This window comes from Fulmarus glacialis, unplaced genomic scaffold (genome assembly GCF_000690835.1).
Source record: "Fulmarus glacialis isolate BGI_N327 unplaced genomic scaffold, ASM69083v1 scaffold11114, whole genome shotgun sequence".
Classification (NCBI taxonomy): domain Eukaryota; kingdom Metazoa; phylum Chordata; class Aves; order Procellariiformes; family Procellariidae; genus Fulmarus; species Fulmarus glacialis.
This window is the reverse complement of record NW_009211010.1, coordinates 60,443-85,600: the sequence shown is the minus strand read 5'-3', so window position 1 is coordinate 85,600 and position 25,158 is coordinate 60,443. Positions and strand designations below refer to the sequence as shown.

The window sequence follows — 25,158 nt, the reverse complement described above, 5'->3', positions numbered from 1 at the left end:
TCTCTCAGGCACTGAAACAGCCAAGCCACAGCTTATTTAAAACATGGCTTTGTCTATCTGAACTCATGACACAGGATCCACATAACTGCTTAACCTGGGAAAAGCTGGCTATAGCAGGCTCGTACTGAGCTTCCCGTTGTCTCCAGGTCCCGCCATGGCTTTTTAGAAAAGCTAAGCCATCTACAACAGTGCAGCCTCCCTAGCATAGGGACAGTGACAATAGTTTGTTAATGTGCTGGGCATCAATATAACTTATTCCCAGTAGAGAATATGCTATACCAGTAGAAATCATCTTTGTACCAGCACAACTGTACCCACAAGGAAATATAGACCAGCACATTAAATAAATCAACTCTTCAATCCAAAATTTTATCAGCATAATATCATGTGCTGGCCACACTTATTGCAAGACAGTACAAACAGCAACACTTAAGAAACATCTTTTCCTCTAGATCAAGAGGAATCCCGGATGCCACCAGACTAGAAGGTGACAAACAGCAAGCTATTTGCCAGGCTGCCTGTGTGGTTTCTCTCAGAAAGCCAAGCCCGGCTTTGAGAGGGACCTGTGACTGCAGACCCATCTCGGGGACAAGCATTAGCTGCCATCAGTCAAATATGACAGGGCCCAGTTTAATTCATTAAGTGTAATTCATTTTGCATAGGGAGATATAGGCTTTGTCCTCACTTCTTCAGAAGATGGATATAGCCATAGCTTGGCTTCCCTGAATGCATCTCAAGCCAGTTCATAACACATCTGAGCGAAACCAGAGCTGCTGTTTGCCAAGAGGGAAGAAAGGCTGAAGAGCTCTCCCGCCACGGCACAACACTCACTTGAGAAACCTCACTGCAAAATTCCAGCTGGCGTGCAAGTTTTTGGGAGGTCTGGTGCTCTGGAGACCTGAAATCAGGGAGCTACCTCTGGTCCCCAGCTGTGCAAGCGTCCCGGCGTTCCCTCTGCAGCTCACTGCTGAGAGGAGGAAGCCAGGCTATCAGTGAGCTGCCTCAGCGGGGATCCTGCAGCATTAACTATGGAGTCGAGGAGACACTGGCTGGTTGATGCACCGGAGGAGCCTGGCAGGGAGCGACCGGAGCAGGCCGGGCTCAGATACAGGAGGAATCAGGCTGGATGGTCTAGAGCAGGTATTACTCAGAGATCATACAGCAGGGGACCACAGTCCCACAAAGGTTGGGCACTTCTGCACTAAACCCTCACGTTCCTAATATACTTGGGCGGGCTGAAGCTGCCATGCATAGACTCTGCTCAGAGGCAGAAACGGGGCTGGCCTCCCTACCCCCAGAGAGGCCAAGTGGCAGGGGTGGATTACAGGTGGCACTGCCAGGGCTGGGGGAGGGCACCCGGGGAGGGAGAACACAGCTTTTCAGGAGCTGCAGTCAGAACCAGCTGAACTGAAATGTAGGAAAGGGGCAGAGGGGTGAGCAGCTGCCCCTGCCAGGCTCTGCAAGCTGCGCTCCCCTCGATTGCAGCCTGCAGATCTGCTGCATGAGGAACTGCCTGCGGGCAAGGGAAGGGACAGCCTCACTCAGCCCCTCCGCCCACAGGTGGGTAGAACAAGTCCAGTAGAGGCTTTTGCTGCATCTCAGCTCCAGGAGACCCCTGGCTGCCCAGCGGTGGAAATAGCTCCCCTTGAATACGACTATTTCTACCACAAGTCCTCCCTCCCTTAACCCAACTCAGACAGTAAAAGCCCCCAAATGCCCCGAGTCCCCCTCATTTCCTAGATTTTGTGAAAGCCCCGACACCCTGTTCCCCCCTCCCCATTTTCAAGCTAACTAAAATATTTATATACAAACAACAAAAAAATTGTCATAACAGCAACAAACCAAACTTTGGCTTGAAAAAAAAAAGTTAAAAACCAACAATAAAACCAGAAAAACAAAAAAAGGTGGCCAACAGGCTGGCAGTTTGGTGTCCCCTTTATCTAGCTATTCCTCCAGAGAATCAATAGCTTCAGGGTCTCTAGCTTAACTAATGGCTTCCCCATTCTTCCCATTTGAGGTGCCTCCTCTCTGCTGTGCACAGAGAGGCTACATGTATCGCTGGGGAAGAGCAAAAAAAAATGCGTGGTTGTGCATGGCTGGGCCAGGACACCTCACTGGGAGCTCTGCTTGCTGACATTGCTTAGTGTTAAATGCAGATTTCCTATTCTGGTATCAGCGGTGGATGGAGAAGCAGGTGTACGGCAGGAACTGGAGAGGCTCCACCAACAAACCCACACTCCCAGCAGCCCTTCTGGGGGCAGTGAGCTCACCCCAGTACCAATCGAGGGAGTCGAGGCAGCCTAATAAAACTGCGCTTCTGCACTTCTCTAACGTGCAGTTAGAGACCCTGCCTCTGATCACTGGGGTTACTAGGAGCGCTCTAGGAGCCAGCAGCTGAGCAGGGAGGTCTGGAGAGCAGCAACTCCCCATCACAGCACAGCTCACGCAGTCATCTAAAAATTCCGACTTTGAAACACACAGCGAAATCACTGTACGTGAGAGCAAAAGGGAGATGGTCTTGGGAGTCATGGAGCCCTCCCCTAAATAGTCTCTCTGCTTCCAAATCTTCTAATAATTAGTGTCTATATGGACTCAGCAGACCAGTGCACAACTTTCTGTGAGAGGCTGGGCAAAAAAGACCCAGCAGCTCCAACGCAACTATGTAAGGGCCTGAAATAGCTTGTTGTGGGAAGTTCCTATGAATTCAGAGCTTGCATAAACTGCTTCTGCCTCCCCTTAAACTACTGACGGAAACAAAACTACTTCAGGATTTAGATGTATAAGACGCTCTCCCCCCACACAAACCCACATGCTTGCCCCTCGCCTCAAGCAGCTTATACATGACTTGTTTTTCCTCACTCATGTTATTTGAAACAAATTACTTGCAGAAGCACCTAAGCAGCTCAGGATGAACAAGAGGAGAAACCTTGCACGCTGGACCTCGGAGCACCTGAGCACGGCACTGATGCATGGTTCTTCTGCTAGCTTTCTTCCTCTGCAAGGCTGCATGCGCTTCACCTCTGCAAGTTTAACCGCTTGCTGTCCGCAACAGAGGTACTCTCTGTGATGCATTGTATCTGCCACTCCTCGAGGAAAGAAGGGGAGGAAAGGGACAGCAAGGGAGAAAGATCTTGAAAAGGAGGAAGGAAAACTAAGATAATTACAGCCACCAGCAATGGACAACAATTAGCTAGAGTTGTGTGGGGTGGGGAAAGATCATCCTCATCAAAAACTCCTTTCAAAGTCTTGTCCCCTATACAGCAGATAACAGCCAAGTCTTTAGGCAGGTTGAGGAAATCTTCTCTTGCCAAGTCTAAAATCCTGACACTGCTGAAACTGTCCCAAACCTGTGCATGTCAGATGGTGATAAAAACAAGGAAAGTCTCTGCATTCCCCCTATTTTCAAATGTAAATAACTACTTCCCACCAGCATTAAGGTCCCAGCCACAGCCAAAGAGTGCTTCCTTCTGCAGACCAGAAACACGGCAGGTGGAGACTTCTCCCTCATGTCCTCCTGTCTCACAGGCACCAAGCACCAGACCCAGGGAAGTAACTCTGTCTGCGTGTTCCTGATTAATTGCATGATATCGGTTTCTAACAGCTTTCCTCATCGCTAATCGCCTTTTCCGTGATTGGTAGGATAAGCTATGCACCAACATACAGACACAGAAATGCATTATTTTTACCACAGTTAAAAAAACCCCAAAAACGAAAACAGAAAAAAAACCAAAACAAACAAACAAAAAAAAAATGCACAATCTTTGGAACAAAAGAATTAAAGGCAGAAATTTAAAGGAAAAAAAATACATATTCAAAGAACATAGTGAGGTATAAAAAAGTATTTTCTCTTTTGTTTTTTGTTTTTCCTCCTCGTCTTGCTATAGAGTTCCTCTACTAGTAAATATTGCAATAGCCAGGCCTCATGAACTGGGGGGGCTGTCCCACTTGCAGGGGGCTCACGTCACTTCAGTAGGGGGCAAATCGGCTGTAGCCACCTCGGTATAAACTCGCCTGCAGAAATTAAATGAGAGAAAAAGAGGTGGTTAGGAGGTGAACTGTGAAGAAATACTCAGGACAGCACCCGAATACTCTCAGAAGGACTAATGGACATGTCCTGGCACTGACCCGCCACCATTAGCATCTCTAAGAAGCAAGAGAGGAGAACCTTGCCTGCAAAACCAGGCTCAGGAGGACGTGTTCACGAACAGCCAGCTGGAGGTGAAGTTTCGCAAGTCTCAGTCAAAGGGAGTTCAGTACCAGAGATGGGACTCACAATTCCTAATCTCTGAGCCAGCTGTCTAGGCTGTCATTATAGATAGCAGAGACCAGGAATTCTAGGATGCTCTTCACCTCACCTTAAGGTAAAGGTCTAAAATAGACACGATGACCTGGTATCCTAGAAGTACCTGCTTTTCCTTCATTGACCCTAAAGAGAATCCACATGATGAGCTGACACTGAAACGGAGGTGCTACACTGCAGATATCTGTATTTAGGTGTCTTTTTCTCTGAACACATTTGTGTTCCAGCCTTTGCAACAACACAGATACTGCACTAGCTAGAAACAGATGGGCAAGCATGTGTTTTCAGCAAGATGCTCCACTCCTCTGATGCCAGCATACCTCACTGCTGCCCTTGCATAACTACTGCTGGCAGGCAGGACACGCATCCTTCCACTAATGGAAGAGGGAACCAAGTGGAGCAGCTTTGCTATAAGATGTCACGAGAACAACTTATTCCCTTGCTTCCTATAACTAGTTTCTCAACATGCAACACGAGCCTTTAAAGTTAATGAAAATTGCAAGAAAGGGTGTCTTGCATCTCTAACTATTGCTGATTTTTGCTCTATATATCACCTTGATACAGTTCTACTGATTCACCAACTATGCTCTGGCTCCTGACATTTCTGGTCATTCTTCTACCATCTCCTTTGTACTAGGTGATATGCAAGACCAAGTGATAACTGATTTCCTACAACCTGGCTCCTTTCCTAGTGCACACACACCAACATATGAATGCAGAACAATTGGGAACCCAGCACTGCAGCTAGGGACCTCCTCAACAAAAAAGTATTTCTAGGTGAAGTTTCATTACCTGATACCCAGTGAACAGCTGTTCCCCATGCTGGAAACAAGAAACAGCAGAAGAAAGAAAATTCCACTTACCACAGCGCCAACTCCGTAGCTAGCGGCAGGGGCAAGGGCATGGTAAGGATCTGCTGTGTACACCCTGCCATAACTGAAGAGAGACATAAAGAAAAAAAAAAAAAAAGAGAAAAAGAGAGTCACTTTGGAGGGGCAGAGAAACAGCTATATGATCACAGGCAATCGAAGAAGCAGCATGCCCTTCTACACACATGTATGCTACATGCACACACATGCACGCAGGCAGCCCCTCTTTGAAGAGATCCAATGGGCATGCTGCCATGCACCATATGAGATGGGCGAGAGAACAGCCTGCAAGGAGGAATGTGGCAGAAGCCATGAGTTCGACCTGTAGGAAAGAGGTCAGCACCTTTGAAATGACTGCTAGTGCATCCCTTACCTCGCGTGGTGCAATTTGGGAGGAGAGTGACTGCTGGCGCTAGCGCTGCTGGCACAGTAACTGCTGCTAAATGGAAAGCAGTGAGGGATTCTCCAGAATGAGAAGGGAGCATAAACTTTAACGGTCTCGCATGCGCTAGGATTCAAACACGGCCTCACTGCACAGAAGATGAAAAATCTTAAGGCAAGCACTCTGATGACGATAATCCTTTGTATCTATACAGAGCTGCATGTTACAGCATCCTAGAGTACTGTATGAGCTGAGCAATTTTTACTTTATGGATGGGGAGAGAAATGAACCCAGTGATTAAACAACCTGCCCAGAGTCACAGAGCAAGGAGCTGGCAAGGCAAGCCAGGTCTTTTGACTCTGAGGCCGTAACCACACTGACTCCTTTGTGCAGAGCATCACAAGGATAGGGAAGAGGCCAGGATTTGTGCCAGCTCACATACACCGCAGGGCAATACTACCCGGGAGCAGAGAGACAAACCATGCATTCAAGTCTTTCATGTTGGGTTGTGCATGCATGTGTGCACGTGCGAGTGCAAGTAAGACAAAGAAACAGGGAAAGAAGTAGAAGTACTGGAATGGATCAGTGCTCCTTGAATCCCTGAGCACAGCAAGCTAGCCCCCATGGACACCTCCCCCTTACATACCCATCGCTGTAAGCTGCTGCAGCGGCTGCAGCGGCCGTGGCTGCTGTTGCAGTAGCAGGCTGTGCATATCTGTAGGCTGCGTATCCACCCTGCAGGAGAGAAGAGAACTGACTTTACAGATACCTGTCCATCCATGCAGAGCATAAAAAAAAAAAATAAAAAAAAAGTCACACACATCACAAGGAAAGGAAGTGTTTCAAACTGCATCAGCTCCCATGTCATGTCTATCGCAAGCATCGCCCATTAACTCATGTATATTCCTTTCCTCAGAAGGACCAGGGAGACTCTTCCATTACACCGTTCAGCAGAAGGAATAAACTAAAGCAAGCCTGAGCATGGTTATATCCCTGCAGGAAATTAAGTTTGACATGGAGGAAGAAAAACCAGAAGAGAGCTGAAATCTTGCATGCAACATCATTTTTATATCCCCTTCTTCTTACACGGGGGAAATCAGAGGTGGGCACTTTCTGTGAAGTGCGTATTTTAGAAAGGGGACCATTCAGACAAAATCCTGCTTTTTTCCCCTCTATCTCTTTTTTTAAGCCTGGGAAATGCAAAAGGCTAGAATTTCATTTGGTCCAGGTGAGTAAAAGTATCAATAGCCAGAGAAGCCAAAAAGCAATCAGGAAAAGATGGTCAGAGAAGACAGTCCTTGGTGGTCTCAGGGCTGGCAAAAAGCAAACTGACATTGATACCAACCAGACCGTTCCCCCCTCCCTCCTTGTAAGGAGGAAACAGGTCAGGGGAAATTATGCCAGAACAGTCTGTATTGCTGCTGCATTTCTGCCCATGCTGCACACCTGTAGTAAAGGTCTTTAAAATGCTTACACTGGTAAGAGGTAGTTACTAAAAACGTATTTACAGCTGGGTTGGCAAAATGGGAATCCTGACTCAGAGGAAGACCTGCGAGTCTCCTCCTGGAACTCCCACAAGGAGCTCCTGGGGCAGAGGAAGACCTGGCTCAGACAGGCAGCTCTGCACACCCCGCGGTAATGAAGGACAGAGGCCAGCCACCTTTCAGACCAGGGGCAAAGGCTGCATGGCAGGTAGCAAAGAGGGCTCTGTAGACCAGGTTAGATCTTTCTTTATTGTACACTTCTGAACACACTTTTGTTAACTTGGCGTGGGGGGGGGGTGGCGGGGAGCAATGGCAAATGAACCGTGGCTTTGATTTGCTAGAAACACAATGAGCCATAAATAACATCAGAAAATTCCAGATTGCTTCTGGCTTGCTTTTTTTTTTTCTTTCCAATTGACATTTCAGACTTTGAAGGACCAGAAGGCAGACTTACGCTCTTCACCTCCAGAATTAGCTCAACATACCTCTACCACTTCTTCCTTATAGATCTTTTGCGTATTTCTAACTATGAGTACAGCTCTACTATAGGACTGTGTGTTTGCTCAGCAGTGCTCAGTTTTGGGCTAGGTAGCTTTTAGATTAGAAGTAATGATTTTAAATTAATTTTGGTTGCTTTTGTGGGGCCTGCGTTAGCCCCACGAAGGCTAACATGCTGTCCAAAACATGCCTGAGGACCCTTGCCTACTCCGGAGGAGAGGGACTTACAGCCTCTTCAATCTTCTAGTTAACAGAAGAAAGAGCAACACAAATCTACACCTCTGAAACATCACCACATTGCCTGAAAGAGATGTCATGTTTTGCCCTTTTAATCTCATCTAGCTGCTTCAATTCCTGCATTTTAGATTGATGGTTTGGGGAGGTTTAGCTTGGTTTTGGCATGGTATCATTGCACCACCATTACTCCCACCTCCAAAACACAACGGAGACAAGAGGAATGAGGTGCAGCCTTAATCCAAATCAAACCTTCATTGACCTCACCAAATTAAGACAAAACTTCATACCAATGTCACTGTGGTATTCCCTTAAGTTTTCAGCTTCCTGAACTCTTGATGGAGTCTGTCACTTGGGTATGGAGTACGAGGCATTTTCGCCTTGCACTACCCTCCGCAGGGCACCCAGATTCCCACTCTGCCTCACGCTCGCCAGTCACATTTCAGATCAGAAGCCATTTCAAATGTGCCTGGCACATACTCCAAACATGACAGCAAGATGCAGTTTGAAACCAAAAAGGGTTATCATGTAATTCTCTTTTAACTCATATCTCTTGTAAAGGAAAACAAAACCAAACCAAACCAAACCAAAAAAAAAGAAGAAAAGAAAAGAAGGGTTGGAATCAGGTGTGGGAGGGGGAATGGCGTAACATTTATTAATCAAAATTAAAAACTAAGCATGCTGACATCTGGAGCTAGAACAACCAGCAAAGTCACCACGTTCAGACTCATATTGGCTAGTTCTATCCATCCCAGCATTCTCTTGGGACAGCAGTTCGCCCTAGGCTCTACCACAAGCTCAGTGAAGTACACAGCCTCAAGTACTAGAGCGTGCAGCCACAACAACCTGCTATTACGGAAACAGTCAGTCACCACTGGAGTTAACATTCCAACCTTAACGACTCCCGCAGCCTCCCGCCCTTGCCCCCCAAAATGGCTCCCACCCTAGCCCTGTCCCACACCACAATGTTAATAATTATAACAAGCAATAACCCATCTGTTATATCAGAGAAGGGAACAGAGACTCCACTGAGAGATTTAGAGCGGGATGTTAACATTTCTTCAGTCAACTGCACAACAAACAAAAAAAACAGGAGAAATAATTCATTGGAGAAATGAAGTTAAGAAATAGCTGACATGTGTATTGCTTTTTAACCATGCACTGATGCAAAATTGAAGCTACTGTTAATTTAACAAAAAAAAAAAAAAAGTCACAGGACAGAGGTACACACGCATGAGCAGACCCGCTCAGTTCAAAGCGGTCAGCAAATTCTACTTGTGTGTACTTCAAATAAAACCAAAAATGGGTATTATAATGGCCATGGTACATTTCTGTCATAGGAGCAATGAGTGTGGACAGCTGGGGGATTTCTGACACGGGGATGTATTTAGCATGACCAGCAGGTCCAAATATACCAAAACAGGGTGAAGGAAAGAAGAGGAAAGTTGCAACTATTATTTGTTACTTCATAAATGCTTTCACCAAACTCTGGGACCAGTACAGAGCAAAGGAGACACTGTGCAGGTTGTCTTACCCAGCTGATGCTCCTGTTCTCCATAACCCAGGACCCACCTATAACTCCATCAATGCATCTAAAGCCCTACTCAGCCTGTCCAATGCATCAGTTATTTTCTCCTGCTATTCCTGTTCACACACAACTTTAACTGGTATGCAGAGCTCATCCGTTACCTCAGCTACACGGTCCTACCACCCCTAGTGATTTCTGATGCCACTCACTTTGGGTACTCTAGCAAATATAAAATATAACAGAGTAGAGCACCTTCAACAAACATGAACAATCGTGTTTCCCAATAAAAGAAATAATAATAGTAATTTAAAAAAAAAGGCCCTTGCTAGCTGCACCACACTCCTCCAGTGCCACAGCCAAACAGCAACAGAAGACACCATTGAGTGGCATAGTCCCTGAAACCCAGGACAGCCATGCAAAGTCCCCCTCCATCTATTTAAGTGAAGTAGTTCCACAGGGACAGGTTTACCCATCTAGGTTCAGCTTTTAAAATCTTTAGCCTCATCTCAAAAGAAACAAGCATGGCTGAGCTTCTTGCGAAGGTATTCAAGTCAGAAACGTTTCTATCAAAGGGACAGTTTAAACACTGCCTCAACAAGAAAACGGGAATTAATGAAAAGGCTTATGCATTTTTATTGGGCAGTAAGTAACAACCAAAAGGACTGTCTAAATCAAGACTGGTCCTTTCTGGTACAGTCTTTTGGATTGTCTGGGGAGCATGTGAGAGAGATGAACACAACCCTAAATGTTGCTTATTTTAATTCAAATTCTCTTTCTCTGGATATCCTTGCTAGTGTTGCTGGGGCTGTGCTAAACCCCTTTCCCCATGTGAATGTGTATCACTTGAGCCTATAGATCTCAATTGTCAAACAACAGTATTTGCTCAGGTATTCACAAAAGCCCAATTTAAAATGACTCTTCTGTGATGTTACCGTCCTTGGCTCATCAACAAAGCAAGAAAATATATTTTTTAAAATTCCTTATTTAACAATAGATGATAGCTTTTTCAGTATTGTCATATATTCTCTGAAATAATACAAACATGGCAAAACAACATATACAGGAAGCTGCAATCCCAACTAAAGCAGCGTTCCAATTACTGAGCATGTTAATGTAGATAAACGAGCACTTTAAGGTTATAGAGTTCGGCTCAAAATAAGTCCATCTTCTCTTCCACTCTTCAGTCCATATTAGGTGATCAATCCAACGAGAACATGAGGAAATCCAACATTACAGCTTATTACGTCAGTGTATCCTATGGTATAAGCCTCTCTTTTCTTTCTCCCTTGCTGCCTTAGACAGGCACACAAAGTGTGTTGTTGGCCCTCTTTACTCCAAAGAGCTTTTATGCCACTAAGAAACAAGCGTTCCTATACCCCTGGAGAAATATGTCACTCATGGTACCAGTTAGATATGTTTGACCACCTGCCAGGTTTAGGCAGCGAGCCCAGTTTTAGGATTTTTTATTTGTCATATCTCAAATGTGTCTTCTCCACCCCCATACTGCGCTGTAACAGAAGTTAAGAAGCAGAAAGGGCTAGAACTGTTTCCAGTACTTCTGTATTAGAAGGGTGGCATATGTGCACCAGGAATGAGCATGAATGAATTAAAAGAGGTGACAGGACAACAGTGTCCATTGCAGCAGGTGCTTCTACATGGTAATGGGACAAGCATGACCTTGTTAACCCTTCCACTGAATTTTTTTTTTTTTTTTTTTTAATGAAATGCCACTCGGTGTGAAATCTGGACACACACACCGCCCTGCCATAGCGGGGGCTCGGATCACACATGAGTCTGCGCTGCCCTAAAAAAGCCTCTGTTCCCATCTCTAATGTGGTGCTGGAATGGTTAGTATAATTCAGTTTTTTCCACTGCAATCCACAATCTGATCGGTTGGCAGGTCACACTGGCACTCCTACCTGAGGTATTTTAGCGCTAATGATTGGTTCCTGTAAGACTATTCTATAACAGAACACAGGAAGAGCAGTTCAAAAAAACACAGCTGTGGAAAGAAACAATCATACAAACAGCCCACGGTGGGGCTCACCAGCCTTTTCTTTCCAGTGGATGCAAGCACGCTTTTCACAGGCAGGAGCGGTCTTCGCACGGGTGGGTTGGTTTGGGTTTCCCCCCCGCCACCCAGATTGACCCCATTGTAGAAGAAAGATAACTTTTCTTATGATCCGAAATGAAACCCTCTGCATCCTGGGGCAGGTTGTTTTATAAATTCAGGTGTCTTGCCAGAGTGGGACACATCCAACAAGAGATGGAATGCCTTCTTCACAGAAGAAATGGCTAGCAGGATGGTTGCCCCAGGAAAGAAAAAAGGAGTGAGGAAGAGGAGGAGGAGGAAAATGAGAAATCAGTGCATAACATGTATGCATAAAAAGCAGCCCAAACTTGGGACACTTCCCCTTCATCTTGTCTACCACTAACCACTGCCTGCCAGCTCAGCTCCTTTCCACCCTTCCTTGACACAACCCTACGGACTCAGACCTAAGGGAAACTCAATTTAACTTTCCCCCCAGTCCTAACTGAAGTACCCTCTGCCATGCCTTCCACAATCTGGACAAGCCTTTCACAGCAACCAGAGGGACGTAAGCACTGCAGTGAAAAGCACGACAAATCAGTGGGGCACAGGGACACTGTAATCATTCCACCTGTGCCAAGCAAATTGTTTGGAAGGGTAACTTCATGTTTGGATTATAACTTTTTCCTGAGCTCCATCGGAGGGCTCTGGGCAGCAATAACATAGGAAAAAGTACCATCATCTACCTTGATGAGTCCCCTCTTCTATCGTCCTGCTTTCTGACAGCAAGACCAGAGCCACCAACAGCAAAGTCTTCAGAAGTCCACCTAATGGTTCTAACCTGACCTGGGGGCTTGGTTTTGTGTTACGTGATGCTACTAAACTGCAGCACCAAGCAGTTACAGGGATTCTTCATTACTGAAGTCTCTGTCCTTAAAACGTGTTAAATAAGGCTCTCCTCCGCACCTGCAGTGGAAGCTCTGAAAGGGAGTAACCTTGGCCAGTCTTCCCTTTCAACATGACAGCCTCTTATACGCCATAATCTGAGGGAACAGGCACTAAGCATTGCTCATTTGCTTGCTTACTTGCTGTAGCAAAGTCAGTGGTCTGTAAAGCTGGTGTTTTAGGAGTGAAGCCGGAAAACCCTCAACGCTCTGTAGTCCTTGACACAGTTTTATAAAGGAACACTTGACTAGGCAGATCAATTTTTAAAATGCGCACACGACAGTATATGTAAGAATGAAGAAATGCACCCAATATCTCTATGCTCAGAGAGCATGTCTTCCAACTGCTGTAACTATGTTGGGAAAAGTGCCTTTACAAGACTTGACCCTCCATATAAGCCAACAAAATCCAAAAGCTAATTCCATCCATTATCTTGAGTCTAACCCCAGGGTCCTCTTTCTAACTGTCAGGAGTAGCACCTTCAAAGGAGCGGGGATGTGAAATTCATGCCGACAACTGTGCCACTACCCAATACAAAGCTTCCCCAGCTCCAAAGAGCTATTACCTACAATACCACAAAAGGGAACTCTGCTAGAGTTAGGCAGGCCACAAATTGCGATGGCAGTATTGGACCTGAACATTTTGGCTTTGAAAGGCATATTCCTACCACAGCTGCTCTGCAACAGCTCTCCATCAGAGAGGAAACCGCTTTTCTCACTGGCCAGTCAGAATCATGACCCACCTATGTATACACAGATGCCCTGGAGATTTGCAATACAGACTGGCTGGGTAGGACAAAGACAATGACAGGACAAAGCCTCCTGTGGTATCAGAACTAATTCCCAGACATGAGGAGGCTGCTGACTCTTCTAACTGAAGATGTCCACATATTTGTACTTTACAATTCCCCAAAGAGGCAAGAGAATCTAGCCTATTTAGGTACCATTTCTACCAGCAAAATGAGATGTCAGTTTTCACTCTAGCATCTCGGTCTCCATTTTTAATCAGTCCCAGTGTCTTCCCCAAAGGGATAATCTCCACATCCCAGTGGCACATGAACATTTTTAAACATACAGCTTGCTCAGTTTAGCATAGGCTGCACAAATCAAACCTGAAAGGGCCCCAAGAGGGGAGAGAAAGGGGAGGGCGGAAAAGGAAAGGGAAGGTCTGAGGCTAAACCAGTCCTGTTATTTTTATATCCAAATTATATAAACAAGAGAAGTGTTGAGAGAAATTTTAATTCGCTGATCATCTCTCAGGTTGATTAGTAGCAGTGTGCATGTGGGGGACAGGACACCCAGTAAACTGACCCTGGCAATGATCAGGAAACCCAAAGGCTTAGGTCTTGCACCCAGGGGCAAGCGCAGTGACAGAGAAGCATGCTTGCATTCCTAAATATATAAATATATATATCCACAAGGAAGAAGAAAATTAAAGTAAATGATATTTTAAAAAAACAAACCAAACCAAACAAACAAACCAAAAGGAAAAAAAAAAAAAAAAAAAAAGGCTGGCTTGTCAGGGGTTGGGGACGAGAAGGCTTCGGTGTGTGTACTTACATAGAGGTCAGCACCGTAAAATCCGTCCTGGTAAACCACACTGCAGAAAATCCACACAAAAACAAAAAAACAAAAAACAAAAAACAAAAGAACAGAAAACACATTCCGGTTATTGAGGACGGCAGCATGCACATGCGTTTTACACAGGCAGGTGATGTATGAATCCACAACCTGGGCTTTTGGCAGGAGCAAATCAGCGAGAGAATGTGTGTGCGCACGCACGCTAGACGGCTCCAAGTCATCTTCCATGGCATGCAAAGGGGGAAGGGGCGGGCAGAGGGGGAGACAGTATGCAAAGGAGGGAGGGAGGGGAACCACCATCTTGTACAATAAAAATAGACTCAAAAAGTTCTGATGTCCTGAAGAAGAGAAACAAGGGTTTAGAAACCTCCACTCTGGTTATTCTCCTGGAATGGTTTTAGTTACCCCCTAAACACATGGAAACATTGGCTTCATGAAGTGGGCTTGTGAAATTGAGGAGCCCCTCAGAAGGCATCCCACGGGGGCTGGAGTCACCTAAGTCAGAAGCATGTTTCAGAGAGTTGTGTATGATTACATATTTCGAGCTTCACAGGGCTGCATGACTTTGTTTCTGACATCCATACATCACCTGCTTTTACCCTGCACATTAGACATGCGATAAGATTTGGCTGATCACACAAGCATGCAAAGTATTATTATTCAGCATCTTAAAGAACCAATGCAACACCTCAGGAAAACAAGTCAATCAATTCTGATCAAAGTAAACACAGAGAAATGTAATTAAAAAGAAAAAACCAAAAATACCCACAATGCATTGCTTTCACAAGCAGAGATAATGAGCTAAAAAGGTTAGGTGACTGGTCCAAGGTCCAAGAATTGAAAGGTGCAGTGGGAGTCCCTGGTAGTAACGACCTATTCCGAAGCAGAGAGGAGCAAGTGGAAGGGTTTCCATGGGATGGTGCTTTTTCTGCTTTAAGCCACAATTTTCTTTCTCTCAGAACTTCAAGCAGGAAAACTGTTAAACCAGCGCCTGGGGTTCCCAAAGAGCCACTCTTACCAGAGCATTTGCTAGCGTAAGACTATGCAGCTCGCTTTAGGGACAGGGGTTGGGGAAGGATGAGGAAGGAAGAGAGGGGATGCCCCCCACCCATTTGAGTTCAGCATGTGCTTCATAATGAGGAATTTCCTCCCGCTTTGTCCTCTGAATAGCTCCGCACAAACTTGCTCAAGGCTTTGAAAAGCATTAGCCCCACCATCTGTGATGTTCATGGATCTGATGTGCATGACTTAACAGTAGCATTAAGGAAAAAGAAGGTATGGAACACTAGCTTTTCTTTTGATTATCACTTTTTACTCATCAGATGGAATGTGAAATGCTGCCAAGAGCCTGCCACCCTCAGACACCCACCTATTGTAAGGCACGCACACACAAAAAAAGCCCAGCAGATCTTGCCAAAATTCTGCATGCTATTACTAAAAAATAAAATAAAATTGCAGTGTTAGCTACTGCTTGAATAATTTAGTCTTGCTGTCTTCCCCAGGAAAAGTACACTCCATTCTCAATGGACAGAGTTACTACGGTCTCCAAGAGCGTTGGGAGCAGATATGAAGATAGAGACCCTTGTTAGAGGAAGAGGGGAGCCACTTCAGCAGGGAGAAGCAGGCTGTAAGATCATTTCTGTTGAAGCTAAATTTTTACAACCACATAACAAAGAATTTGGCTCCCGGGGCAGTGACTTACATTGCTGGGTTCTCTATCTAGGACCAGGAGTGTTTTAGCAGTGATACTCCACCTGCTCCTGCAGGAAAGGCAAACGCATGACAGAGGAAGTCACTGTTGGTTTATGAACAGGTTAGCAGTTTTAACAGTTATTCCGAACACAATCAGTTGGATGAATATAAGCATTACCACATTGGATCAGGCCACTATTCCTGTAACTTAGAATCCTGTCAGCAAGAGATGCTAGCATCAGCTCTCCAGAGAAAACTGCAAGGAACACTAATAACAGGTAAGAGTAAGACTTCCTGAGTCCAAACAACAAAGCACGTGTGCATCCTCCGTCTCTCCTTCAGCTAGGACTTGACTGACACCAACTGCCAGGGCTGAAATTTAGCAAGGTTTATTTATATGCTAGAATATCCATATTTGTGATTCTTAATGCTAGCAAAAACTGTGAGAATTCCTTCATTTGAAAACCACAGAGACCATTCTGATTATGTAGACTGACCAGTAGCATAAAGCAGCCCAGCAGCCCATCAAATCTCAGTGGCATCTGCAAAAAGCCCACTAGCTGAGCTAAAACACATTCACGAGAAAAAGAAATATGCTGGTTTTGTAAAGCAGCCATCATATCATTTAGGTGTACCAACAGTTGACTTCGTTGTGAAAGGAACCAAAAAACCACTCCAAACCCCCAAAGCTCCCTACTGTCTTATATCTAGTCTGACTTTTATCTACTTTTGGCTTCAAGTCAGTGAATCCTCTATGTATTTACACTCCTAGACTAAATTATTCTTTACTATGGCAAGCCTACTCTTCATATCGATACTTAATGACCATGAACAAGTCAATGCCTAACCTATAGTTTAAGAAATAAAATTGATCAAGCTTATTTAGTTTTGAGAGTTTTACAGTAGGCCAAGTTTTTTTCAGACTGACTTAATTCTTACAACTTTTGGTCTGAAGTGTAATTTGTCAGCATTCTTGTTTAGAAAGCATGGCCACTACAAATCAGGGCAATATTCCAGTACAGGTTTTACTCATGCTATATATCAGAGGTTATAATGCCTCCTTACTTCTACTGAATACCGCCTTGGTTATAAATTGAAGGTTGCATTTGTATTCTGAGGTCAAGCTCAGGTGACTATCTAACATCCTCTCCGATGGTCTGAGCAATTGCTTTCTAAGGTATGAACAGCCTTCCCTCGATAAACGTCCACATCCATACGCAAGTATGTACATTCCACATATGCATTAGTAAATCTTAGTTTGAGTTCTTGAAATAAATATTAAAACTATTAAGAACGATATGATTTCTTGCACCTTCCTCTGGAGTATCTAGCACTAGACACTGTCAAAGCTTATTCTAACCTGAATGGCCCTCAGGTCTGATCCAGTATGGCAATTCCAATGAGCTTTTATTAACCTACATTCTGTATTTTTTGAATTCTGCTAAGCTCTCAAATGCAGCAATACCATTAAATTTTGTAACTTAAAACTTAAACACCACTGAGTTTTGTGAAAATCAATTCCTTCTACCAGGTTTGAGTTAACCTGCAGCTTACTTTACTGTCTTCTTCCACACTACTCACTGTGTCTTGATCACTCGTGTTCCTGACTGATCTTATGGTGTTGTCTTTCCACTGGCCGGGAAGAAAGCAACTGATGCAGGGTAAGGTGTCAGGCATGTGTGCCTGCCCCTGACTCCATGGAGGTCAACAGTGCCCACATGGAGCAGTGGCTGTCCCACAGGTTACTGCAACATGGAACTGAATAGCACATTTTGTATTATTCCACGAGGAATCAAATTCCCCCCACAAAATATCTTGTAGAGATTCAGACTATGATGACAACAAACACCAGAATTAGTTAATTACATCCCAGTGCTTGGGACTAGGGACAGTTCTGGGCCATTTGCGAACCTGCCTTGTTTACTGCTGCCCTGCAAATGTTTACTGGATAGTACGCTGCCCATGAAGAGATGAAATCAGTCAGCAGGGCCAGACAAACTCAACATAACATAAGTAAACACAGTCATGAGACAGTATTTGGAAGGGATAATCATTGGAGCCTAGCCCATATTCCAAATGGAAATAAACCTTTTATACGGGACCCAGGCTGGATTTATATCAAAGACAAGCCTAGAGTCCCTCCAGTGAGCAACTCGTGAGAGCCTCTTGCTCCAGCCGTTACATCCCAGCGATGAAGAGCACATCCCCCCCTCCCCAGTGCAAATATTTCATATTCTGTTAGACGGCAGCACCTAGCTCAGCTTTGCTTCTCTGTTTCACTGTGGAGCATTTCCTAATAAAACCGGACTGGGTCATTTTTAGAGCAACAGACGGACAAGTTGCAGGCCAGAGGCTATGGTTGGAGGATACAGAATATGAACTAGGAGTGGTGGCAAAAAGAGGTGGATCTGAAAACCCAGAAGAAACACTGTTCGGAAGGCCAATGTGTTCAGACAAGAGGTTTCATTTAAAGTTTTTCAGTGAATTAAATACAAACACTGCTAGATTTGCTGGAGAGCAAAGCTAGACAGATACATGACCACTGCAGCTTGCTTCCTTAAGCTCCACTTTAAAAATCAGACTGGACTCTAAAAAGAAAGGGCCACAGTAGCTATCACCACTTAATCTGCTACAGAAGGTATTGCAAGCTTATCCAGCATATACCAGGCCAGCTCCTTGCACTGATGTGTGTGGCTTCCACCGCCTTTTTCAATAAAAGATCTGTAATTTATTTTCTTCCCTTTTGGGGCTAGTCTAAAGTAAAAAGGGTCAGTCCGCTTCTCTGTGTTGGAGGATTCATTCCTACTCCTAGTCTTTCTCAGAACGTTGCCTGGAAAATATGGCAAGTAAAATTCCAGAGACAGGCAATATGCATAAAGCATCCTCAAAATCAGAAACAAAAAAAGCCAGTTTGGAAGGGATTTGCCAATTTATCTGTCGTTCCATCACACTTAAATAAAAACCCAAAACAAAACTCACATACAAACCTAGTTCCCTGTATTTTTAAAGAGCAGAGCACTCTTGTAATAGCATCTATTCCACTGCATTTCTAGTGAAAAGTCAGAGGGCAAAGAATGCTAAGGCCACGCATTCACCATTGCTTCATACAACAGTTAGAAGGACGCTGCACTTTTATTCTCACTATATCCCAAACACTCCCAACTTTAAATTAATGGACTTGATTAATCTTTGTTTTAAACCTTTTTAAACCGTCTCCAACAAAGAAAGCAAATCCATTGTGGGTAAACTGGCTCTTCTGTGTCCTACTGCCAGATGGTGAGGCATGAAGGTAATGGATAATATTCCTCATTCCTGGATATGAAAACACAAATGGAGTGCAAAGAGCAGAACCTTTTTGGAAATTTTAGACCTCCTCTCTTTGCGTCCTTCTCAGCAGCGCTATAATGTATTGGGTCAACAGATGACGAATACCACATAGACAAATTGAAAAATTGTAAGAAAGAATCCATCAGCGCTTTAAGTTGTTGCAAGTAATGAAAATTGTTTTAGTCAAGAACTTAACGTGGAAAAATTTAGATTTGCCCCTACTGGATGCCATAGTGTGCAGAATGCTCTGGCACTAGCAGTATCCTGACTCTCACCATCCAGACAATTGTAGTTATTTTTTGGTTAACCAATCAGCTATTTGACACAGTTGTGCAGAGCACTCTGCTCTCGTGACCAGTGCTTACCCTGGGTAGGCAGGGATGGCTGTGGGAGGTACCGCCCGGACTGCCCCATACACTGTCCTTCCTCGGCCCCTCAGATGGGCTCCCCGAAATGCGGCTGCTGTGGTGGCTGCAGTTGGATAAGGGAAGCCTGGAACTGTAAAGACAGACAAGGTGGAGGGTGAAAAGGATCCAAACTCCTGCCCGGAGAACAACTGTCTGCTTCAAACAAAGTGACAGAATAGCTCCACAGCGGTGGGACATTTTGCATCAGTCCTGCAGAGGGGCATGCTTATAACCCAGCAAGCATCCGATATGTATTTCCTGCTACACCATGGCCTTTGGGGGAAGAGGGGTTGCAGAGAGGTTTGGCATGCAAGAGGTTAATGCTTTGGCATGCCTCACCCACCACAAACAGGGTACAAATCCCCCCCGCCTTTTGACACCGCCATGCAGTCTGGTTAGAGTCCGAGAAGCGCAGAGAGTTACTATCAATACAGCAGGCGGCTCTTCCAAAACTGCAGAGGCTCTTTAAAATAATTTGTCAAGAGGCCCTTAAAGTCAACCAACTTACATCAGTCTCTTCCCTCCTTTCCCCTCCCACTCTTTGCCACCCAATCCTCTGTATGTTCATTTTAAAGCCTGAAAGACAAGATAGCCCATATAACAGCAGCAGCAATTTCCCATAAAGTGCCAGTTTACTGAGAGCCCACCTTCATTTAACAAGCGTGACCAATAACTGGCTCCACGTATAGTGGGACCTGCTTTATTACGCTTTACACTGGAGTAAACTGGCTCATGATGAAATGATGTAAAACCTCAGAGGCATCTGCAAACACGTAATAAACAGATACCGAGAGGGAAGGAGTCCCAGGGCACAAACCAAACCCAACGTGCGTCCAGGTGCATGCCACTGAGGGCCCTGCAAACTCGCCGTTTAGCAGCTTGTATAATATGTACTTTAGGGATTTGTCTGTTTGGTTTCTTTGATTTCAAAAGGGGGAGGGGGGCAAGGGAACGGCCTATTCCTCACACACACCCTCCCCTTGTTCTGCAGCCTCCTCATCGCTCAGAAAGACCCATTCACCAGTACAGAAACACACTGCAGATGAACAAGTTACAGCCACTGCATAGTATACTTTGGCTCAAGGTAAACTCATTCCCAGCGAGACCCATCCTTTCAAGTATATATTATACAGACTGGAGAGAAGAAGGGTAACAGGTCATCATTAACTCAAGCACAGTAACAATACAGGGGCCAACGGGGGCTACTTACTGATTAAAGGAATGTAAGTGTTAATACCCCCCCTTCCTGAAAGGGGCACTGCGGCGTCATTGCCCAGCGAGACATCTGCTTGAAAGCTGGACGCTAATTTAATTTTAAAAAGAATAAAAAAAAAAAACAAAAACAAAACGTAAAAAGGTTATAAAGAAACAGCAGATTGAGAACATAAACAAACACCACTGCAGTTAAATGGCAGAAGTGGAAGTGTCTACTTAAGCTCTACCTGCATATAACTCAGGGCCGTACACCGCTCCAACCACAGGACTCAACTTCCAACCTGAAACAACAAAGACTGCAGTGAATGCCAGTATCTACACCAAGAGAAGGAGTGGGCAGTGTGGGTAGGGGGAACGGTCTCTTGCATGTGCCCCAGCTTCACATGCACAGCTCTTTCCAATTTCTGCTTCGCCTCAATCCCCCTTGGTGTAGATGGAGGCCAACTGCCTTTTTCTAATGTCAAGTTCTAGGTACAGGTCACTGTATCGGAGGGAACAGCAAAACATCAGCTGATCCACAGCACGGCAGAGGCACCGCTGAGGGAATGCCAACTACCTTATATGCATATTCGCCACGAGCACCGTGCGACCCTGCGTTCCCTGCATGAACCTTGCTGCCAGCTCCTCCAGCTCCTTCCTGCTTTCACCGGGAACGCTGCGGATCCAAAACCTCTCTAAAGCCACCGGTCCAGACTGTTATTCCAGGCAACTCAAGTTATAGCTTTAAATTTTCAAAACACCCTTCTGTCTTATTTGCTAGAGATCTGCTAAACAGCAACAGTGTCTGAATTTCCTCATTAACTGAATTACACGACTATGGTGCAGAAAAGCAGTTCAGTCTATTCTGCTCACATTTTCTCCTCTCTGTGTTATTTTAGTATTTCCTGTCTTCTTTATGCTGCTTTTTAGGTGAAAGCCTTCCTAGAGAATTGATTTTAATATCATCTGGATAACTGGCAAGAACTGCAAATCATCAACATAAAATCTACACGAGAACAGTGTTTAAAGAAGTCATCGCCGGGGTATGAGGAGGAAGACATTTTCCAGTCAGATCTAGAAACATACTGTCATCCTGCTCCACCTTTCTATCTGGGGAGAAAAGCAAGCGGTATAAAGCTAACATCATGATCTGGGCTGGCTTCCACAAATCATTCCTTTCAGGAAAGATCTCAGCTGTTCAGCTAGCAATCACAGAGGTATTTTTATTTAAATAAATCCGTATCCTTCCTCTGTCTTCGAGTCCTGACACACTTACTGTGCTTTAACACATCTAACCAGCCTAGAAACCATATGAACAACTTTGTCAACTGCAGCCCATCAACACTACCCCTTTATCTGCTGGCAGAGTATCAACAAGAGATGCAATGCACGCTCCCTCCGCAAGACTGGGCACACTGCCACTGCGCTACCCACCTTGATGGCAAAATACTCGAATGGTGGCAATGAGAGGACTGGGATCAACCCTCAAATTTAGTAACAGTTGTACGACCACTCGTCAGTATGCCTAAGCCTGGCCTAATACTAAATACCTTTACATAGCTTTAAAGCTGGCTTTAAATTGCTGGCTGCGAAAGCAAAATATTCCTGCCCGTTATCAGGGTTTCACAAGTAAGCCAAGTTTTGCTACCAAATAGTCATACGCATTTTCTGCCTTTGTTTTCAGGACAACATAACATTGGCTGCACTGCCTTTTACTACAAAATCTCCTGGTTCCTTTCAGACACTGAGACCCAGAATCCCAGCCTTTCTGCCTGCCCCTGTTTCCCCAGTTCTTAACCAAAAAAAGATCTATTTGCCAAGAGCCACAAAACAAGTCAGTAGCAGAGCCACAAATAAAATTTGTATCTTCTGACTTCTGAGTCTTAGCTTGTAATCAAAACAGATTCTCACACTAGCAACTACCTATATTCAGCTTCCTGCCTTCTTGAAGCTGTTTGGGAACATTTTCAGACCAAAAAGAATTTTTCTGCCTGTTTCAGGACAAAGACTCAGATTCAAAACCTGTATCAAAGCAGCATTCAGTTCTGTCAGGAGAAGAATGACTTTTTATGCTATATATACCTATGCAATAAAATTACTGCACAGACAGAAGTACCAAGATACCCTGGTGAAACAGGATTCTTTATTACCCAGACAACTTGGTCTTTCTCTATGCAGGTTCACTGGAAAATAACTGAACACAGGCACAGTCTGTAACAAAAAGTGAGCAAACAAGCAGCGCAATGCCTTTGTTTTCCTGGCTGCTTGGGGACAGCTGTATTTTTACAGTTAGAACCTAAACTGAGATATATCCAATTATGTATCCTAAGTTATGCTTCTGTATTCATATTACGGTATCTACGTGATGGCAGTGAGACTCAGGAGTACTGCACATGTCACTGTACAGCATCAGCTTTCAGTATGGCAGGAAACCCATCGGTCCTTGGCTTCTTCTCCTAGCTTGGCCACATTGTGCATGTCACTACTCCTTTGTCTCCACTTCTCCATCCGTAACATGGTATTCCTCCATAAATGCTTAGGAATTATACTGAAGAATAACGCTATAAATTAGGGTTTGTGGGGTTTTTGTTGGTTTCTTTTGGTTTGTTTGTTTGTTTGTCTTTTGTCCTGAGGAGAGGCCATGACTTTCCCCTCACCAGGAAGCTTTTGTCTTCCTTCAAACCTTTCAGCTCATCATTAGTACGGTCTCTCTTACCATTTGCGTAAGGTGTGACCATCTTCTTATTGGTCATCACTCGTGCTGTGGCGTTGTTAACCTAGAAGTAAGAAAGGGGAAGGGGAGGAGAGGGAAGGAAGCATAGGACATTAGGGAAAATGATGGAAATCTCTCAGATACCACACACACACACACACACTATACTTCTCTGAGCAAAAAAAAGTTAAACAACCAATTTTACAAAAATGCAATCTTTAAATTACTTTTAACAGTTGCCATTTAATGATAAAAGTTACAGCTAAACGTGGCACTTTAAAATTATGCAGTAAACAAAAGGCCAACGAGAGTAAAGTGCAGATTCTCTGCTGCCCTGCCACCCCTTGGTGCCTGCTTATTTTCAGCTCATTGATCAAAAGGGTAAAACTTTGGAGGTTTTGTCCAGGTTCTGTTCGAGAGACAGCGATAATTTCTGCAGCCCAGGGCAGGGGAACTGAACCAGGTGATGCACAAGCTGATTTGTTTCTCAAGCTCACCATTGGGACTGGGGCCCAGCAGATTGCTGGCAGGCATACTTTTTAGATAGAAAAAGGTAGCCTGGAGTCCATCAGCTTTAGATTTGAACTCCCAAGGCTTGAGGAGATTTCTGGAATGCCACCAAGCATTTGGACAGTCTACATTCACCGATTTCCTCTCCATCATTTAAAAATCTTTTTCCAGATTATTTTTCCCTTGTCACAAATCTCATGGAGCAAAAAGAAGAAATACATAGAAGTAGACCTGGGTCTTTTTTTGGTTTTATTGTGCCCTCCACCCTCTTTACAGAGCTCTGCATAGTTCCAAGCGGTTTGATTGCTCAAGCAAGTGGGGTGTTACCACAGAGATGGTGCTGATAAAGAAAAGATGGACCAGTTTGGAAGCCAAGTTACTGCAGCCCCGTGTCAGACAGCCTCAAAGTTCTTGCAAGGAGGGTGAAATCTTTATACAACATCAATAATTTATCAAAACCCACGCCAAATGGGAATTGAGGCTAGGGTGAAGAAGAAAAAAAAATTGATATAAAAATAAAAGCTGCCTCGGGCCCTTGAGACTTATAGATGGTGAGCATATGCAGGGTGGGGAGTCTGGAGCTACATTTACTCTCGTTTCAGCCCCAAAACAATAGAAACATTACACATTTAAAAAGAAAGAATGGGAAACAACAATGATGAGACTGAGAGCATGCAGTTAAACACACACAGATAAAAGAAAGAGAAAAAAAAAAAACCAAAACACAATTGATTCAGAGGGTGGGGAGGGGAGGAGGGAGGAGATAGGGTCTCACAGACAATCATTAAGATGGAGCGAGTGCCTGAAATCAGCTGCTACAGCAAAGTGCAACACAAGCACTTAAAGGAAAAATTGCCAGAACCGATCAGAAACCACCAGTCAGCAAAGAGACCAACAGCTGCATTTAACCGAGTAAAGAAATAAACCAGGGAGGGGGAGAGAGAAAGAAAAAGAGAGAAAACAAAACAGTAACAGCTACAAACAGGTCTCAGAAAGAGAGAGCAGCAGAAAGAAGGGGCAGGAGAGAGAGAGAGAAGAGGAAATGGGTGCATTAATAAAAACCAGCCAAACTGGAGTTCAGTAACTCTGAGTAAGATGTGCAAGGGGAAATCACCATGAAGTCAGTAATCAAACAGCTCAGACTGCTACAAAACGATATGTACATCCAAAGTCCAGGCGGCATTACTCAACAGCATTGAAAATAAAAGGGGGAGAAGGGGGAAGGAGGTGGGTGGGGACAACAAGTCAAATCACATTTCGTAGTGTTAATGTGAGATGGCAGATGGATTTTTTTCTTTCTTATTTAATTTTGGTTTTTTGTAATTTTAAGAAAAATTAAAAAAAAAAAAAAAAAGCTTCTTCTCTAGCGCTTTCGTTTCACTTACCGCCAACTCGTACCATCGCCAGCATTGTGAATAGTTACCATGGAAAGAGCAAGTCAAGTGAAGGGCCCTCAACGCTACACC

General features: G+C 44.5%; 1 protein-coding gene across 3 annotated transcripts in view; it reads right to left on the bottom strand.

Moving 5' to 3' along the window:
• Nucleotides 1–3,763: 3,763 nt before the first annotated feature.
• Nucleotides 3,764–25,158, bottom strand: part of RBFOX2 (RNA binding protein, fox-1 homolog (C. elegans) 2) — a 55,875-nt gene continuing 34,480 nt past the window's right edge. The window contains exons 5-12 of one of the 3 annotated variants that reach the window (XM_009577347.1): nucleotides 23,186–23,246; nucleotides 20,718–20,771; nucleotides 20,486–20,578; nucleotides 19,234–19,366; nucleotides 13,829–13,868; nucleotides 6,198–6,286; nucleotides 5,164–5,236; nucleotides 3,764–4,011 (exon numbers count right to left, since the gene is read on the bottom strand). In XM_009577347.1, coding sequence (XP_009575642.1) covers nucleotides 3,967–4,011; nucleotides 5,164–5,236; nucleotides 6,198–6,286; nucleotides 13,829–13,868; nucleotides 19,234–19,366; nucleotides 20,486–20,578; nucleotides 20,718–20,771; nucleotides 23,186–23,246 — 588 coding nt within the window. In that variant the 3' untranslated portion in view covers nucleotides 3,764–3,966. The remainder of the gene's footprint in view (nucleotides 4,012–5,163; nucleotides 5,237–6,197; nucleotides 6,287–13,828; nucleotides 13,869–19,233; nucleotides 19,367–20,485; nucleotides 20,579–20,717; nucleotides 20,772–23,185; nucleotides 23,247–25,158) is intronic. The other 2 variants (XM_009577348.1, XM_009577349.1) reach the window with 2 other exon arrangements.